This window comes from Diplotaxodon limnothrissa, linkage group LG7 (assembly GCF_057381915.1).
Source record: "Diplotaxodon limnothrissa isolate DT_005_m linkage group LG7, D_limnothrissa_male_GT1.1, whole genome shotgun sequence".
Classification (NCBI taxonomy): Eukaryota; Metazoa; Chordata; class Actinopteri; order Cichliformes; family Cichlidae; genus Diplotaxodon; species Diplotaxodon limnothrissa.
The window spans coordinates 19,165,831-19,185,887 of NC_140602.1; the positions used below are offsets into that span (position 1 = coordinate 19,165,831).

Consider the following 20,057-nt stretch of genomic DNA (forward strand, 5'->3'; position numbering starts at 1 on the left):
AGACATCAGCAGTGATCGTAAAGAAGCAACTCTTGCCAATTTCCAAACAATTTGTAGTCAATCATTGTATAATAAGAAAAAATCTTCACAAGTAGAAAACATTCACAGCACTTACCAATCTACAGGGCTCGGGGAAATTGCAAAAGAGAAATAAAATGCTAGAGCTTTGCAAAGTTGCATTCAAACAAACCACAAGCCATCTGGTACAATGTCTTTTGGACAGATAAGACCAAAGTGGAGATGAAATAAAAGCATATCAGTATAAAGACTTCATACCAACTATTAAGCACAGTGGTAGAGGGTAGTATTCTAGAGTCAAATGGTAAGGCCATCTGTCTGATAGTCAAAGCTTGACCTAAAGTGGTTGATGCAACAGGACAATGATACCAAAAAGAGCAGCAAATCTACAACAGAATGGCTGAAAAAAGAAAAAAAAATCAAACCTTAAAAGAACTGCAATGCCTGCAAACCTCAATGAACTGAAGCAGCATTTTAGAGTTTGCAGAAGTAGAAGAGTGGGATAAAATTCCTCCAAAATGACATAAGATTAGTTCTTACTTTTTCACACACTGTTTCTGGATTTAGGCCTAGCTTTGTTAAACAAATACTAGTAAATGGACTTATACTTATATAGTGCTTTTCTATTCTATTTGAGCACTCGAAGCAGTCTCTTACTAAGAGGCTCATTGACAGACAGACAGACACACACACATTAAGACAAGGTTTTTTCTATGTGAAGCAAAGAACCTTTAACTTAACACTCTCTCATTCCAGTGAATTGGTTGGGGGCAACTTGGGATTCAGCATCTTGCCTCAGGATATTCAACATGCTTCTCTCAACTGTTTCCTTGTTTCAGTCTGAGTGAAGCTAAGCTAATTGACTGCATGCATAAAGAAGAGTTGCAAAGATCTTCTTACTGAATTCTTAGAATTTTAAAAGGTTTAATAGGTTTTCAAATTACTTAAACACTGGAAGCAGCATAACACAGTACACACATCATCCAAAAGCAAAGGCAAAATTATTCAGTACTTAGTTAAAACTTTGTTAGGGTCTCACTTACTTGTAACTGATAAGGTTTCAGTGTCTCCTGGCTCTCAGGCACATCCATGGCTCCCTCATCACATCTGGTGCCAAGATGGCAACAGCTGGAACACCAAACTCAAGGCTTTAAAACGACAGGCCACAAACCAGCTGCTGACACCAAGATAGCTGCTTTCACCTCCTGCCATCCTTTTGTGGCTTTTAAATGTATTTGTTCATTAATCCATTTTCTTAATTCCATATTCAATTCAGAGTTGCAAGGGGCAGGAGCCTCTCCAACAACCCTGGATGGGTTGCCAATCTGTTCCAGGGCTAACACATAAAGACAGACAACTGTTCACACTCACATTCACACCTATGCCCAATTTAGAATCACCAATTAAGATAACCCCATGCATGTCTTTGGAGTGTGGGAGGAAGCTGGAGTACCAGGCGGACACACAAAGAAAGGTCCAGTTGGATTCTAACAATTTGAGCTATTTAATTGTAAAGTTTTATCATCTACAGACTGCAAATATTCAAAACAAAATATAATTTATATATAATTACAGTATGCTGTATTGTTTAATGACAAATTTTTATTTGTACTTTATACAAGAACAAATAATGGATTAAATAAAGGTTATTCAAAGGCACCATGGATGTATTTTCTTCATTTTTAGGTAATTTTCTCAGTTTCGGTGTATTTTATTATAGGGTGTTCTATATTTAGCCTTAAATGACAATATGTTGTCAACTTGAAACCTTTCTCCTAAACCTCACAGACCAAACTTTCTACATAAAACTTTTTTTGTGAAGGTTAAACAGAAAATGTGTAATTTTTCTGGATTTTATGGACACGAAAATTTCCGATATACTCATCAAATTCTTTTCAAAGAAAATAGCTAATGATTACATTCATATTTATGAAAAGCATTCTGAGACACTTGATAATATATTACAGCGTAATGAGTTCAGTATGACACACAAACGTTTTCCAGTTTTAACATTTCCCCGTGATTGCTATGTATTCAAATGCAGGGCTAAAGGTTGCAGAGTTTCCTGGGTTGCAGTTAACATTCGAGGAGGGAAAAATAAATACTGACATTTGGGGAAGATTAAATACTAGCGTTCAGAGCCTTTTTTCTGGCTAGACCCCCTGGGGCTTTTTAAGTCCCACATAATGATGACTTTCAGTCCCAGTTGGTCTCCTACAGTGTCCAGACTGTAATGTATAATATCAGTGCAGGTACAGGGCAGTGTTCAGGGTAATGCCAGGCGTTAAAGACAGGAAAAGCTCATGCAGAGGTTTTGTAGTTGGTGAATAGATTGTAAAGGACTCTGAGGGTGGACTTCAGGTTCAGGTTGACGACATCTAGAAAAGAAAAAGCAAAGATTATTGAAGTCTGGTGTCCCCGAACTGGTTTGGGGAAGAAAACGATTTCCTTGTCTTGGCATGTTTGATAATTATCTTAATAAGAAAAATTGGATGGCTGGAATACTGAAGAACAAAATAAATAGCTATGCTACCATAAAATCAGATTTAAAATGAAAAGGAGCCAGTTCTATCATTGCTGTTAGACTGTTTCCCTCAAAAGGTTATTTGTAATTTTGGAAACTAAATGGTGCTTAAAATATCTCCCAAAACTTTGCAAATTATCCTTAGATGATGTATTACTTCTTACAAAGAGATTCAAAGGCACAAAAGGACTTTCTGTTCTCTCTGCAAGCATCACGTGTTCTACATAAGAGCTTATTTGATTATTAGAATTTACCAAACTAGCCTGCCTTAACAGAAACTGAACATTCAGCTTTCCCTGTTTGGGGCCTCCTCTCTTGTTTACAATGAACCCACAGATGTGGAAACGACAACCTTTACACTGATCAGAGCATTTATACTGCATGCTGTGCGCAGTGCAGTAAATGCTTGAATAAGGTATGCCTCTAAACACAGATATCAAGGTTTTTTTGCTCAACTGTGTCTTTCAATATCTACATTAACCTGTCACTTCATTAGGTACACCTTGCTAGCACTGTGTTGAACCCCGTTTGCCTTTAGAACTGCCTTAATTATTAATGCCATAGATCCAACGCAGTGCCAGAACATTCATCAGAGATCAGAGATTGGTCCATATTGACATGATAGCATCACACAGCTGCTTCAGGTTTTGCCAGCTACACATCCATGATGTCAGTCACCTGTTCCACCACATTGCAAAGGTGCACAGATCGAGACTGTGGAGGTCATTTGAGTTCACTGAACTCATTGTCACTTTGAGATGATCTGAACTTTGTGACATGGTGCGTTATCCTGCTAGAGGCACTCGTGAGAAGAAGGGTAGACACTGGTTATAACGTGATAGACATGCTCAACAACAACACTCAGGGAAGCTGTGGCATTTATGCTTTAATGCTGTTTATCCCAAATTTGTTGCCTTCCTATCACCTCGAGGCAGTCTGGAGATTTTCCTCTGACCTCTGGCATCAGCAATGTACTTTCTTTCTTTTTTTTTCAGATCATTCTGCATAAACCCTAGAGATGTTTGTGTGGGAAAATTACAGGGGATCAGGAGTTTCTGAAATACTCAGATGAGCCTGTCTGGCACCAACAACCATGCTACGTTCAAAGTCACTTAAATCACCCTTTCCCCCCACTGAACTTCAGCAGGTTGTCTTGGTTGTCTACATTTCTAAATGCACTCAGTTGTTGCCATGTCATTGGCAATTTGAGTTAACAAGCAGCAGAACAGGTGTATCTAATGAAGTGGAGTATGGTGTATATGCAGTATTTGTGAATTTGCAGTATCCGACAAGCCTATGCAGGCTTGCTATAGCTATTCATTCATTTCATTAATTCATGAATTTGTTCATTGATTTTTTTCTTTACAACAGGAGTTAAAAAAAACCTTGACTAGTCACTGAAGGGAAATTCTTCAGCTACAGCTGCAAAGACTGCAAAAGCTGTGCAACTAAATTAACAAGAAAAAAAATACTATTGGTCAAATTTAAATTCAACACAAAGAGGAATTCTGCATGGCAACACAATGGAAAGAAGGAACCGTTGCAATGCTCAGTGGAAGACTTCACCTTAAATTTTGTTCAAGTGATCAATCCGCTGTATCAGATAACATAATGAATACGTTTTTTTAACCAAATTCAGACCTTAATGATTTCAAAAGACTAAAATATGACAAATTAAGGAAATCATTTGTCATATTTTGGTCATAAAGCAATAAAGTCTTATTCAATTCATTTTAATTTCCTTTAATCTCTAATAAAAGATATGGATATGACTACAAAATGCAACTTCGAGCTGAACTAACTCAGCAGCAGCTATCCAGTTTTAGAGTGTAAGACAAGGTTTCCACCTACTGGACAACTTTTAAAATTACTGCTGCTGTAGCAGATCAACAATACTAACCCTGTAAATTATGCGATTATGTAATACAACAACAAATACCTTCTGGTCTGGCTTTGGGTTTCTTTAGGCCTCCTTCCTGCATCAGCTCAAAGGCAAATGCCACATTGTGGACCTTAGAGGGGAAATAAAAATGGCAGTTAAAAGCGACTTTCATCACCTGCTAAAAATCCTATTTTGACTTTTTAATCTGAAATCACCTTCTGCTCAAAACTCTCAGGCGTGAGGAAGAAGTTATACAGTGGGACAAAATAGTCTTCCAGCAGCCCCATCAGTAAAATCAGGTAAACTCCATCAGCAAACTGGAAACACACACACACACACACGAATATTGCACATTCTTTAAAATAAAAAACAAGCACACTCTGCTCAAATAAATATTATATTATATGAAAATCACAATCTGAACCAAGGATAAAACATGCATGAAAAATTCATAGATTGTCCTTTGACTTTGATAATAAGGGCCAAAGGTTCTACAGAAATCTTTTTACCTGAGATTCCAGCTCAGTAACTTCCAGATTCAGCTTGTTTAGGTGTTTGTTCACAAAGGTGATGAGTGACTGGAAGCACATTCAGATCATTATTAAGTATTACAACATGACTGCCAACACATGCAAGTCCTAGACATTATTATTGTAGGAAGGAAAGGTATCCTTTTTTTTACCGTTTTTACCACGTTAAGCTTGTCAGGTGCATGATCCAACAAAGTGTCAAATGCATCTCTCTCTGTGGTGAAGAGAAAAAAACATCACGGTTAAAAGTGTTTAAACGGTTTCATATTTTAGGAATTGTCAACCATGTCAAAAAGAAGACAGATACCGCTATAATCTCCCACCTCTATGTATAGACCTTAGCTGATTGGTTTAGATCAGGAGATCTGATTGGAATATGGTGTCAAAAGGTCTGTTGCCTGTCTGTCTTTTGCTATTAAGAGTCTTCTTTGTTTAATTTTTACTTAAAACTTATTACTGTCATGTTTTGACCTATTCTACTGTGATTAACATAAGGCCGAACTCACCATCAATGATAATCTAAGCTCTAAGCCCAGATCTATAATCCCAAGCCTATGGACAGGCTTGTGATATCACTGGGTGATATCACTGCCTGAACTCTCTTACGCAGCTTTCTTGTCATTTCTTTAACTATTCTTCAGCAATAGTTCTGCAGGTTCTAGAAAGACGTTCAAAGCTCTTTGGATGTTGACTCGCTGCCTTTTGTTCTGTTCTTGTGTTGAGTGTTGCAGCCCAAGCTCTGAGGAGGCCAATCCATGAGTAATAGCGATCTATTATTTTATTTTTTATGCTTTTACTGCACTGGTAGTGTGTTTGAGATTATTGTCATGCTGGAAAATGAAGCTGTTGCCAATCAGAAACTTTACAAATGCTACCGCATTGTGAATCAAAATCTGATGTTCCACTGTCACATGTCTGTAGACACTCACTGTTTTACCTCTCTCCTTACTTCCTCCGCATATAGTGATGATAATCTGAACCAAAAATTAGATATTTGAAATGATCACTCCATAAGACCCATATCCTCTGATTTTCAGTCCAGTAGTTGTGTCATCTGGCACACCTCAGCCTTTTATCTCTGTTTCGCTTCTTGAAGAATGGCTTCTTGACAGCCACCCCTCCGTTTCAGACCATTTTAGAAGGCTTCAGTGAACAGCAGATGGATCAACTGAAAGTCCAGATGCATCGCTAAGGTCTTTGCTGGATTTTTGCCATTTCTAAAGGAAATGACTTTCAGTCATGTTTATCTCCTGTAGATCATTTTTAGGCCTGTCATTTCTCCTCTTGTCCTCCTCGTTTCCAGTTTCTGAACAGTTTTTTTTTTAACTTCAGATATGTCATGTTTTCAATTAATGGCTCTTTTGGAAACACATTGTTGGTCCAAGAATATTATTTTGTATTATGTGTTTATGTAACAGGCTGCTAGCAAAAATTTCCCTAAAGATAAAATTTAAAATAGTTTCTTTGCTGAGTTGTCTGATATGTGTAGACACACCACTAGCTCATCCCTTAGTTAGGTGCCTTTTTAAAAAAAACTTGAATGATTCATCTGTTTGTCTTAAACAACTAATATTAACTAATGTACTTGCTTTTTATTCACTAAAAAGAACAAATACATTCCTCTGAAATTGGTAAAAGGACTGGTTCCTATATAGCGTTTGTTACTATATCTGAACTCTATACAACATGCCTCATTCACTCAAGACCTTTTTTCTATGTCTAGGTGCTTTTCATCTAACACACTGATGGATGCATCAGAGAGCAACTTGGGGTTAGTATTTTGCCTAAGGATATTTGGCATGCAGACTCAAACCACTAACCTTCTAATTAGTAGAGGACCTGCTCTACCTGCTGATCTACAGCGACCTCAAACTGGTTACGTCTGGACTACAAATGAGTGAAACAGCAGCCAGTGTCCAAAGAAAAACCTTGAAAGACATCCAGAAAGCCTGGAGAACTATTACTCAAGACCACTTTCAAAAAAATATAAGCCTGCCTCCTTGAAAGCAAACTAAAACGTGCTTGTTTATGACTCTCATATAGTATGATTTCCATTAGGTAAAGCAGGGGTGGGAGAACTCCAGGCCTAAAGGGACGGTTTCCTGCAGGTTTTAGATGTGTCCTTGATCCAACACAGCTGATTTAAATGGCTAAATTACCTCATCGGCATGTCTTGAAGTTCTCCAGAGGCCTGGTAATGAACTAGTCATTTGATTCAGGTGTGCTGACCCAGGGTGATATCTAAAACCTGCAGGACACCAGCCCTTGAGACCTGGAGTTCCCCACCCCTGAGGTAAAGGCTGGAGCCAGGCTAAGTCTTTACTGAGCTATTAATATTTCATTTATAAAAATAATTGAACATTTTCCCAAGATAATGATTGTTTTAACAAAAATAATAAATGCTAAATAAATGAAGTTCAGTATTTCCACAGTGTTAAAGAGATGTGTTCAGAAGCTCACCAAATCTTCCCATCATCATTCTGAAAAACAAAAAATGAGAAGAAAATATCAACAACAATTCTTTTTCTCTGTGCACCTCGTTTTCTAGCCTCCAGTTATGATGCAATGCATCAGATGCTAGTAATACTTAGAAGCATAACTACTAAGAATCAGCTCTTACTCTGTGGTGCTCGTCAGCTCCTTGGTCATTAGAGCTGTCTGTAGGATGCCTTCTCGTTTCTGCACAGACATGCGATAAATTCTACTGATTACATTATTACATGAGAGAATAAATACATTTGATGATACACCATTATGATAATCACATGGGCAGTAAAAGAAAAAAGACAGAAAGATGAAGAGAGATAGAAACAGCTGTCACATGCCTCATTGTATCATATTTTGGATTGGTCTTGGCTATTTGTGTTTTTACACAGCTCTTTAGTTGATGTAAGATACCATCAAAACAATTTCTAATGATTTATTTGTGATTTTTAAAACAAATCTCTACTTGTTTCCATTTTCTCTTATTTTGGTTGTAACTCAATTTAGTGTAATTCAATTTTATTTATATAGCACCAAATCACAATGGCCACCTCCAGATGCTTTATACTGTAACATAAAGACCCTACAATAATACAAAGAGAAAAAGAACCCCATTAGCAAGCACTTGGCAACAGAGGGAAGGAAAAACTCCCTTTTAACAGGAAGAAACCAGGCTCAGGGAGGGACACAGATGTAGGGAAACTGATGGGAGACTTTACCTTGACCACCACCACCTGTACGGAGACGTGCTCGGGCAGCCTGATTGGGGCCTGGAAGTGCATAGCGAGAGCCACCAAAAGATAGATGATAGCCACCAGGTTCTTTGAGTGGATAGCTGTAAAAATAAATAAAGTGAAGATTAAACCCTCTTTCAAAGAGCGAGTTCACATAAAAATGTAAACAATTTTTGAAACTTTTGAAAAAACACCACTTTTCAAAAAGAAACACCGAAAACCTGCAGCTGACAAAGGATAAAGCACGACTTGGTGTAGTAAAGTCATTGTTAACAACACAAACTAAAAGTGCTGATGGACTCACATATTGTCTCTTGTGAGGGGGAGTATTATTCAGATTTTACAATCTTTTCTGTGGCTCTGACAGAAGCCTTTCAAAGTCTGAGAATAAAATCCTAATGATGATGATGACTCATGGTGATTATCATATCTTAGGATGGATGCAGTTGAAAGATTTTTGTTAGGAAGTGAACATCTGATGAAAGATGATGAAAATTCCAAATATATCAACCTCTAATGCTTCAGATGTTTTCTATGTTCCTTAAGAGTTCTGTAATTCATGCATATCACTGAAGTCAGCACAAAAACTCACAGTCTACACTCCACTCAACGGTCCAGCCATGAGGCCTCAGCACATCGTTGACAGCTTCTAACACCGTCTGAAGCTTCTGTTTCTGGCCAATTTCTGACTGCGTCACCTCCGCCACGTTCAGCTTTCTGCCTGACAACTTTTCTGTCGCAAAAACAGGAAAAAGTTGTGTTTTACCACATAGAGAAAAGTAAGAAAGCATCGAAAAATTAGAAGCTAACAGATTAGGTCTAGTTAAAAAAAAATGAAATAAATAGACAGAAATATCCTTTGCAGACAACAATGTGGATCTATAAATGCAGACTAACTCTGTGAGGCTAAATTTTCACAAAGAACCAAAGTGACAAAGGAGCGTGAAAACTAAATGCAAGAAATCACACATCAAAATTCACATAAAATATTTTCTTGCTGTGCATTTTAACTGTTGTTCTTAACACTTCAGGAACATATGCAATTATGTATGCATTTTGTATGAACTGCTTCTATCTAGATAGATAGATAGTAGGTAGTAGGGGTGCAACAATACTCGTATCGATATTGAACCGTTCGATACAGTGCTTTCGGTTCGGTACGCATATGTATCGAACAATACAAAATTTTTAATTTATTTTATCAACTTTTCTTCTGACGATGCTGTCTGTGTTGAGCGCTCAGTGGATCTGCGTTCGACTACTCCGCCTAGGCTGCACTGTCGAGTGCAGATCCACTGAGCGCAAGCTAGCGAGACAGAAGTTAAGCTCGTGGCAACGTGGCAAATTGAACCTCCCCCACCCTCATTCAGATCTGGCCTTTGGAACTATTTTGGTCTTCATGTGAAGCATGACCCTGAAGGTAACCGTCATGGACAAAAGTAAAACAGTATGTCGGATGTGCCACGCAATGCTCAATTACATTAGTGAGAACTACTGCGTTAGCACAGTTAGCTCGTTAACGTGTTGGCCGTCCAGCCCCACGCACGGGCGATTCGCGATAGCTCGTTAACCGAGATTTTCCGTGTTGTGCCGTTAACGTCATTTCAGATTAACGCTGACAGCACTAGTGGGAACACAACGAATATGACTGCACATTTACTCCGATAGCATCCTAGTGCAAAGACAAGTGGAAGCAGACAAAAACAACAAGCACGCATGCTACAAACTTTACCCGAGTCATTTAGACAGCCGTTAGCACATGATTCTCCTTATGGGGACCTGATATGTTTAATATGCTGCTGAGAATATAGCCCAGAAGAAGCGGATAGTATAGCTTTTATTTTGGAAAGAGACATTTCTCTGTAATAAACTCTCTTTTCCAAAGATGAGTGATTCCTCAATCAGATAGATTTATTTTTTATTACTTTGTTGTTTCAGCAACATTAAATTTAAAAACTGTACTTTTCAGTTAAAATATATATTTATAATTTTAATAAATGACAAATTAAAAAGGCATGAACATTTTTTTGTATCGAAAAAAATATCGAACCGTGACACCAAAGTATCAAACCGAACCGTGAATTTTGTGTATCATTGCACCCCAGATAGATAGATAGATAGATAGATAGATAGATAGATAGATAGATAGATAGATAGATAGATAGATAGATAGATATTGTAACTGTTATACAATTAGTTGAAATGCTGATTTGTTAGTGTTTAACAGTTTTATACTGTAATGACAGAATCCAGTCACAAGGGGGGATCCAAAGACCTTACTAGACACTGCAGCACAATGAAGAAGACACATTTCAGGCAACAAAGGAATGTTTATGTTGTTAACACAGTATATTAAACATGTATTTTACTATAGTGTAACTCTAGAGATGTTAATGTTTATAAAGTGTTCACAAAAATGTTTCTACAAGCAGAATCCTGAATTGAATTTATGATACTTCTCATCACATAATAACAACATAAAAATAATCAGACCCCATCTTATCTTAAAGACCACAGGGTATCATTTCACCCCAATAGGAGACTTTGTTCATAGCCTGCAGGCGTACTTGTAGTTCCTAGAGTATTTAAGTGTAGAATAGGAGGCAGAGCCTTCAGCCGGCAGGCCCCTCTTTTGTGGAACCAGCTCCTAGTTTGGATACAGGAGACAGACATCCTTTCTACTTTTAAGATTAGGCTTTAAAACTTTCCTTTTTGATAAAGCTTATAGTTAGGTCTGAATGAGGTGACGATGAATGCTCCCTTAGTTACACTGAATTAGGCCACGGTTGCTGGGGACTTCCCATGATGCACTGAATGTTTCTTCTTCACTCATCTTTTTCCCCCTCTCTCACCCACAATATCTTTACACACTAGTTACTACACTTTAATCATCAGTTGTTAGTAATCTGTCTTCCACAGTGTGTCTTTGTCCTGTCTTCCTCCCCTCACCTCCAACCAGTGGCAGGAGACAGCTGCCCCTCCTCAGCCTGTTTCTGGGAGAGCTGTCTTCCTCTTAAAAGGGAGTTTTTCTTTGCCATTGTCGCCAAAATGCTTGCTCATAGTGAGCTGTTGGGGTTTTCTTTGTTTTTCTCTGTATTATTGTAGAGTCTTTACATTGCAATAAAAAGCACCTTAAGGCAACTGTTGTTGTGAGTTGGTGCTGTATAAATTAAATTAAATTAAATTAAATTAAATTAAATTAAATTAAATTAAATTAAATTAAATTAAATTGAACTGAACTGAACAACATTCATGCTCAATGCTCAACCAGGATAATATAACTTTAGTGGGTATTAATTCAGCTGTTTTTTTTAATTCAATTCAATTTTATTTATATAGCGCTAAATCACATTAGCAGTTGCCCCAAATTTATACTGTCACCATTAGAAGATAACACTGCAGTACTACTTCAATAAGAAATCATCATGCAATAGGAAACTCTCGAATATAACCAATGTTTGGTTTATTGAAAATGCATAGTTTAACTAAAGCAACAGATTGCAACAACCAGCCAATTACACCATCCATAATTGTGATATATTTTGTTTGTGTTAGTGCAGCTAGTTCTAGCATTAATGTTGTGCTGTTGTAAGTTTGATGTTAGATGAAAGTTTATGATTAAACTTTGCATTTTCAATACACTCAGTGCTGACAGAGCGCATTTATTTGATATTTTCTAAAACTGCAAATATTGTAAATCATGATCAGTGATTTTGAGAGGAATCACTCTCACCAAATAACTTCTGGAGTACTTGTCCATCATAACAGTCCTCCTCTAGGTCCTTGACTATGATCCTCTCTTCCTCCAACTCACTGTTGATCCAGTCGATCAGGACCTGGATGCACATCAGAATACAATCGAACTTTGAACAGTTTCTGTACTCTTGTTCTTCTCGCATGATTTTGTCATTGTTCTGATCGCACTGAATCAATGCAGAGATGCTTATGCACAGAAGGTTAAACCAAATCTACCTTTAAGAGATCTTTAAATTTAGGATTTTCCCTTGATGTTGGGTCCAACATGATCCTCTCAGCATTTTCCTCTGTGGAAAACAAAATAATTGTTTATACTAGCATATATAATTTTTCTTCTTTCCAACTTTAAATGTTTTAACAGCTTTTCAATTGTAGGCATAATAATGTCTCACACAAGTACAAACTTCAAGCCACAAAAATTGAATATACAGTGTTCACCCTCACACTCCTGTCAACAGTGATTCACAGTGAAGACAAAGGCGTTTCCACTCCACCCACTTTCATTTCCTGCTGCTTCACTGTCAAACTCCCCATTAGTCAACATGTGTCAACATATTCATATTATGGTTTGTAACCCCAGTAACCTCTGACACCCAGCAGCAAAAACAGCATTTTGTTTTTGCACTGAAGTAAGATTAAGTCCGAAATGAACACAAATAAAGGTTACGTCATATATTATATTATTAGCGGTGATTGCATGTGGTTATTATGTACATACCCAGCAGTGTATCTTCTGGATGGATGTCTGTGCCTGAGGGAAGCAAGGGGGCATTGATGGCATTCTTTCCCTCCTCATGGAGATCACTCACTTATTGAAAAAGAACAACACACAAAAAACTGTAAAACCTGTAAAACGTTCTGGCAAACAGACAGTACAGAAGGTAGACCGACAGACAATGAGACGTGCAAAGACTCTGGGAGAGAAAGAAAAGGAGGAGCGAATGAGAGAGCAGAAAGCAAACACTTGTCAGGGTTACTGGTAAGTAGTAACCCAGTAATCCTGGATCACCACAAAAATTCATGGGGAAAGCGTGGTGCCAGTTTGGTCTCTATTTGCTGGGTGTGCTCCGCCCCTCTAATGATCTGTTCAGTCGTCTAGGCAATAGTTTCACTTCCACACAGTTTTGACTTATCACTTTTAAACATTAGATTTTTTTTTTGACAGTTTGAGATTTGATGAAAGAACAATATATGAATTTACAGACAGACTATTCCTTCAATCTTATCCTCGCCGTTTCGTAAGAAGCTTTGAAAGAATTGCATGCACAGGACGTTTTCTTGGTTTCAAATATTGAAATTGATTTGACTTGGAGCTGGTGGCACAGGTGTCACACATCTGTAACTTTCTCATTTTTACTCTTTGTACTTTTATTCATTAGGAAAAAGCTAGAACCCCTACTTTACATCTTAATTTTAGAGTAAGCTGTTGCGTTTTTTGTTTTTTAAATTGGGTTGGGGAAAATTGATCACTCCAGCTAATTAAAACAAGCAGGGACTCCAACACTTAGAAATAACACACACTTTGAGTCTAGCTTTTAATAAAATCAATTTCTTCTAAGATGCTTTCACTCCCGGCTACTGTGATTCTCCAGGGATTTAAAGGCTTTTTAGCCCTAATGGCCACATTGCCTTTTATCTTTCTGCAATTTCACTTTCTAAACCACGCAAAAGGCAGGACCACAATCAGTGGTCTCAAATCTGTCACCTCACCGACTCACTGTTTATAAAGCAGCTCAGGATGGCTGAGGAAAACATGAGAACAAAAAAAACCTGTCTGCCCTTTAAGGTTTTCATATTAGAAGCATTGGACAAATTTCTCAAATTGAGAATAAAATTAAACAAAATGTGCAGCAGCGTGCTACAATCTGAACAAAATGATAACTTCAAAGCATGAGTGAAGGGAGGATAAACACAATTAGCCCAGGAGGAAGGGTCCTTGCAGCTTTATTATCTGATTCAGCCTTCTCACAAGAGCCGATAACTGGATAAAAGGCTGAATCTCTCTGCAGATCAGCAGTTTGCTTTGTAATTACAGAACTGCTTTGCTGCATTTTATCATAATTGTGCTACTTCCTCCTTTCGTGTCCCTCTGGCTCCATTGCTGCTGCTTTTGGGTACAGCTTAGTTGCTTTACAGTCACACCAAAAAAAGAAAATCTCTGTTTAAAATGGTCAGATTATTAAAGATAACTCAATTACTGCAGCAGATCTATACAGAAAAGTAAAAATACTTGTAACAACCGAAACAGCACGCTGCTGCATTTAAACCAACACTGCACTAAGGTAACAGGTTCTGGTTCCCCTTTCCCACATCCAGCTTCCCTAAACTCCAGCATGAAATTCACATTACCTTGTTGCTTCCTCTTGGTCCCACACAGGAGGCCCGCCATGTCCTCACAACAAATCAAGAAATCAACCGATTTGGTCCGAATGGCAGTGAGGGAAGGTAGAAAAATCAGGAGTGTATGTGTGCGCAGCAATTGTGTATATAAGTGTGTGTTTGTGTGTGAGAGTGTGTGTGTGTATTGCAGTCGGTGCAGCTGAGCGTCAGGGGCGTCATCACGTGTATTTCTGTCACAACCCTCCACCCCACCTATGCGGTCCAGTTACAGGAGAGGCTGAACGTAATGTCCGTGTGTGTGTGTGTGTGTGTGTGTGTGTGTGTGTGTGTGGAACAGAAAAAAAGACACCACAGTGGACCTAAACCCACCACATCATCCCGACACACTGGCTGCCACTGGGATATTAAACCATGGACAAAGACAAAGGATGACCGATGAGGTATTACAATCACTAATTTACTGTAATGTGCAACCTGTATTATAACTGCAGCATAGTGTTTAAACACTTAAAAGAGCATTTTTTAAAATGTTTTGTCTACTGGTCAGTAACTAAAGGTTACTAGTTACAGTCTAATCTTTTCACAACAGCATAAGAACTAGTACACTGGTTTCAGGGCTCGATTCTCAGGCTCATTCGGAGCCTGTTGTAATGTAGGAGATTATCAATCAGGCAGTGACTGTCTGTTAACAGTACACTAATTCAATACAAACAAAGCCTGCAGTCAAGAACGTTTATCTTACGCCAGCTTCACTGGACGTATTCGAGAAAAAAATCTGCTATACTGCAAACCGCCATGCAAACAGGGAACAGTGATCACTCAAATCAGCAGAAGCACATGGTGAAATTTCTTTTGCTTTAAATTAAAAGAAAACAAAAAGCTGTCATATGGATAACCAGCCTCCATCAAAAATAACAGCGTAAAGCAGACTGAAATCGACTTGTGTGGCTCCACAACTCCCTGAGGGGGGGTGGAGTTCTACTGACTCACAGGGGAAAGATATAAATAATGCGGCAGTATGGAGAGGACAGACTGGGCCTTAAATATAGCTCTGGTTATTTACAACAGCACAGGCACCAGTGAGCAACAGCAGCAAGGAGATCACACTGAGCTCGCTTCAGCGGCTTCTTTCTATGGATATTAAAGATGACAATTTCAACTATTTAGCTCAATAAACTACACGTTTTATTTACTTGTATTTACTCTGTCTACACTTGCATATACCTCTTCTTGCTCCTCCTGAGCTGTTCTGTTAATTTTCTCTCCTGCTATAAGGATGTTAGCGTGTTCTTTTTCTAATTAAAGAAAAGGTCAAAAGGTAAAAGGAAGTCCAAAGCTATTTAATCCAGGATAATTTTTTCAGGAACAACATATTAGCAGAAGCATACATCTGCCAACTCTTAGTGAATGTAGCATATGAGACAATATTAATGAGCCACTTTTATAGAAGAAAATGACATTTTCAGCACTCTCCAATGAGTACTGTAGTGCTTGAATTACTTTAACAATCCCCATGTTGGTACTAACTGTGCACTGTTGAACGACATTTTGCAAAAGCTCCTATTAAGAAACTTATAAATACACTTTTTTTTTTTTTTGCTGTATCCTTCAAGTCTTTATGCAACAGGATCTACAGGAACGAGCCACCCTGATCAAGTACTTGCACAACTGCTTGAAACATAAAATACATTTTGTGGAAGCTAAACTTTTAAATAGCAAATATAATGATATTTCTAAAAGCAAATCAACATTATGCTAAATATATTCTGTGTTTAGCAGTTTTGTATAAGCTGCACTTTAAAAATATATAAATATACGTTATAAAAAATGTGCTTTTTAAAAATTAAAAAAAAGAGGAAATAAAGAAAATTGAAACACATTGGTAAGAAACACTAATCACTTACTGTTGTCAGCATCCATCCTACGACAACAAGGATGTGACACAGTCTTCTCATTCCCTATTCACTTAACTATCATTGTTACAACATGCCTTATGCTGACAAAAGGAAGTAGCCTTGTCAGTGAAAAACAGACTTCCTGTCAGCTTATCAAGGAATAAAGACACACTTGTTCTGTGTGAGACCAGCTCCAGAAATGCAGGACTATGAGCCAATATTAACTATCCACATACAACACCCCGGGATTGATTCTTCAAGTATCTAAACTCTTTTGAAGGGAAGGACTTCCATTATTCCACAATAACATTCCCTAAATTGGTGCTTTGGTGATGGTGGTGCAAAGCATAGTATTTAGCTCTTAAATACATCCACAGTGACCTGTTTGAGGTTAAGGATAGGTTGAGGCTTACAATGCAATTTTTACCTGATTGGGATAACTCAAATGGAAATCTTTAAAACCATGAACTGTAAAACTAAAACGCATGGAGCTTACTGCAAATAAAATGTAGTGCACTTCCCTAAAAACACAGTCATTTAGCATGTTGCTACAAATATAAATGTATTTATATGTGCGCCAATGAGTTCAATGGTACACATTTAAATACACATTTTCATGCAGCTAAATCTGATCCTGGAACAGACCACTCCCATCAAAATTTAAAACAACAACAACAACAACAACTTTATATTGTGTTATAGAAGCACCATCTCTCTCTCTCTCTCTCTCTGTTTTTCCCCCCAATTTTTTTTATTTACAGTACACGTTGCATTACATCGCCTTAAGCAACATCTTTTAATTGAGTAAGAGGAAGCGGTGCTGAGGAGTGCAAACTCCCATTGCTAATTATTCATCAGAAGTGAAGCATTTTTCCAGCAACAACTAGTCTGCTGGGCGTTTTCTTTAAGGGAGATAAAGCGTCACACCCGCAAGTAACAGAAGCCCCAGTTACACACTGCGCTCCATTAGCAACACAAACTTCACATGCCTTTCTTTTGTTATACTGATATTCCCTTCAAACGTCACTATGACTGCCTCCCTTGCACAGAACTGCGTTTTATGTGAGCTTTAATAGCCACTGACCACACAGGGGCACTGCGCTCTCACAAGCTGCAAGAACTGCAGGCACTGGTTCTGTGGCTTATTGGATTGGCTGTCCACATCTGAAAGAGTCATCACATGTAGCAATGAGAGCTGCGTGTTGGTGAAATTAATGTGAGGTTCTGGAGCTTTTATAAGTTAACTGTCACATTGCTTTGCAGCTTTCTCTTTACTCTTTACCAATCTCCTATGGATGCTAAAAATCAGGAATGGCACAGCAACCATGAAATCTGAGCAGTATGACTCTGAAAACCAAAAACAAAGTAATATATAAATTACTTGTGAGAAATGATTGCTTGGTTGTGCAAGTTATACTGATGGACAGCAAATCTAGCTCACTGAAGCAGAATATGCTGAAGCTTTAACCTCAAGTTCAAACAGCAGGACTATTACTGTAATTCACAGAACTCCACCTCTCAGTTATCATCTAATTAACTCCCTCAGTAGTCATCAGCACATTTCTTTTTTCTTTTTTAACCTCCTTAAAACTTACCGTTTTATTCGTTGTGAAAAGTAAGCAATGAAATACAGTACATTGAGACTGTAACTAATAGTTACTCCACTATTAGGACGGGAGTTATAAAGAAAGATGCAGAAAGTGTCTAACCAGACACAAAAATGCAAACGTGTTCCATCTAAAATCGCATGAATCTGATTGAAGACAACAGATCTACATAGGTTTTGGACATTTTTGCTTAATCAAATGTCTTGACAAGTAATAAATAAAACAATTTACTGAAGATCTAACGCGTAATCTATTTTCTGTGAATTATTTTGTGAACTATTTTCTGTGTATTTACAGTGACACCATGTGCTTCATTTTATGCATATTTAAGCAAATTAAAGTGGTTTGAGGGTCTTAAATACCCTTTAAAATGGGACTCCTAACCCATTAAAATGCCTCCGTGTGCCTTCTGGCGACCGCCCTTGAGTGGAGATTACAAACACATGGCTGGAGAGCACACATAGAAAGCACAAACACTGTAATGCGCACACACAAGCGTTAAATTTCACAGGGACTGTTGTGGGAGATCACAAAACAGTTGATAATTGTGACTAATCCTGCTAGAATAGCAATGATACTCATGTTTATTTTCATAAACCTGGATTCCGGTCTAGTGTGCGATCTATTTATATGTACTTGCCTCATGTGCCAAGCCCGTGGACTTGCTGCGAAGCTTTGTGTCACTCTTCATCACAAATAAATTGGGTTTCCTTGACTCGTGTATACGTCTTTAACTGTATCTGAACTACAATAACACAGTTTAAACTTAAAATCAGTGAATTTATCAACTGGCTACAATAAACAAGGGGAACAAGAAGCACGAGTCGGGATAAAGCAACACTGAACACCTCTTGTTAGAAGTCATGCGAACAGTCAGTGAATCAGCTGCGAGTGATGCCCACGGGAGAATATTTCCATAGCGCAGACTGCAGCACCATGGACAGAAACACGAGCAGGAAAAAGAAAAATGGGGATCTTCCATCATGTAAAACAAAAATAAGAAAAACAAAACTTCGAATGGCCCACCTTCTTTGGACTTTTTCTTCCGCACCAGGGTTCCTCCTAATTTCCCGAGAAAGGACTCGTCCTTTTTCATTTTTGCGGTCTGAGGGTTCGTAGACACGGTCGGAGCCCCGGACATGTTTGTGTGTCTCTGTGTACCTAAGCTCCCTCTCTCTCCCTCTCACAGTGCTCCGTTAATAAGGCTCACTCCTCCCTGTGCTGCGTTCAGGCACAGGAAAAACGGTCCAATCACAGTGACAACAGACAGGCAAACAACAGCAGGAGCGGCGGTTGGTGGGCATCTACACAAACCACTGATTCACGTGTGAGTAAAACCTTCATTGCTTCGCCGGCTCTCCAACAGCGCCACCCGCAGGTCGGATTGGGAAGCAACGTGTGCGTCATCCCATGGGTTTGAGGGGGGCACAACAGATAGCCTCCCCCCAAAAATCGTCCGTACCAAGCCGTTGGAATTAACCAATAAATTACTCTTTTTACCTATCTCAATATAACGAATTATTCATTTTGTGGTGATCGTATCATTGCACAGGAGTGAAAATTGGAAACCTAAAACTGTTTCCAGATTTACACATCACTGTTCATGAAAATAATAAGTACCACTGTTTAGTTGCAGCTAAACTGTGAGACACAATGTAATGACAGCAGAGCCAGTGGAAGCTGGAAATGGATCACTTGTGGTTTCAGTTTTAAAATCTTGGCTACGGCTCAAATTGAAATAAAGGAAACAAGAAATTAAACGAGGCTTTTGTTTGTTTTTTTATACATGGTATTACTGGTCTGGCACACTTGAGATCAAACTGGGATGTATGTGACCCATTAATTAAACTGTACTGAATTAACTTCCAGTTTAGGTGATCAGATGACTCACCCATTTCTATCTCACATGATGAGAGGCTCAAAAGTCTTCTGTTGTGAGTCTCACAAGAAACACGGCTTACAAAGAATTGTGGTGATCTCTGAATTCAAAGATATGCAGAGATCATTTCAGAACATCACCTTTCACAGCTGTTACAACAGGAAAAAAGGAACGGGGAGACACATAACCTTAAAGTAAATATAAAAAGTTAGATTCTAGATTTATGCTTGTAAAATGTGGTGAAAAATTACATTAAAATACAATATATAAGATCTGCCTTTCTATGATCAATGCCAAACCTTTGAACTGTATAGTTAGTGTGATTTATCTGTCAGCTTTCCCATCTGTTTGTATCTAACTCTGGATCATGAGGAGGCTGACGTCTTTCCCAGCTGTCACCCAGCAAAA

The 20,057-nt window shown here is 38.3% G+C and overlaps 1 protein-coding gene across 2 annotated transcripts; it reads right to left on the reverse strand.

The window, feature by feature from the left end:
- Positions 1–1,989: 1,989 nt before the first annotated feature.
- On the reverse strand, positions 1,990–18,920 carry parvb (parvin, beta). 2 transcript variants are annotated; one of them, XM_085357627.1, is made up of 13 exons: positions 18,797–18,920; positions 12,647–12,736; positions 12,145–12,215; positions 11,906–12,008; positions 8,765–8,905; positions 8,158–8,273; positions 7,575–7,633; positions 7,415–7,434; positions 5,107–5,168; positions 4,934–5,002; positions 4,640–4,741; positions 4,482–4,554; positions 1,990–2,396 (listed from the first exon to the last, which is right to left on the reverse strand). In XM_085357627.1, exons 1-13 carry the CDS (start codon positions 18,909–18,911, stop codon positions 2,320–2,322), a joined length of 1,098 nt encoding a protein of 365 aa, XP_085213753.1. In that variant the 5' UTR covers positions 18,912–18,920; the 3' UTR covers positions 1,990–2,319. The 2 variants fall into 2 exon arrangements, with proteins under 2 accessions (XP_085213753.1, XP_085213754.1); XM_085357628.1 differs by lacking the exon at positions 18,797–18,920 and adding an exon at positions 14,278–14,452.
- Between the last annotated feature and the right edge of the window lie 1,137 nt (positions 18,921–20,057).

Coding starts and splice junctions, on each gene's coding strand:
- parvb (XM_085357627.1), bottom strand. CDS start 18,911: ATGTCCGGGGCTCCGACCGTGTCTACGAACCCTCAGACCGCAAAAATG. Junction 12,009..12,144: donor AATTTAAAGATCTCTTAAAG/GTAGATTTGGTT, acceptor ATGTGCATCCAG/GTCCTGATCGACTGGATCAA. Junction 4,555..4,639: donor CTGAGAGTTTTGAGCAGAAG/GTGATTTCAGAT, acceptor TTCCCCTCTAAG/GTCCACAATGTGGCATTTGC.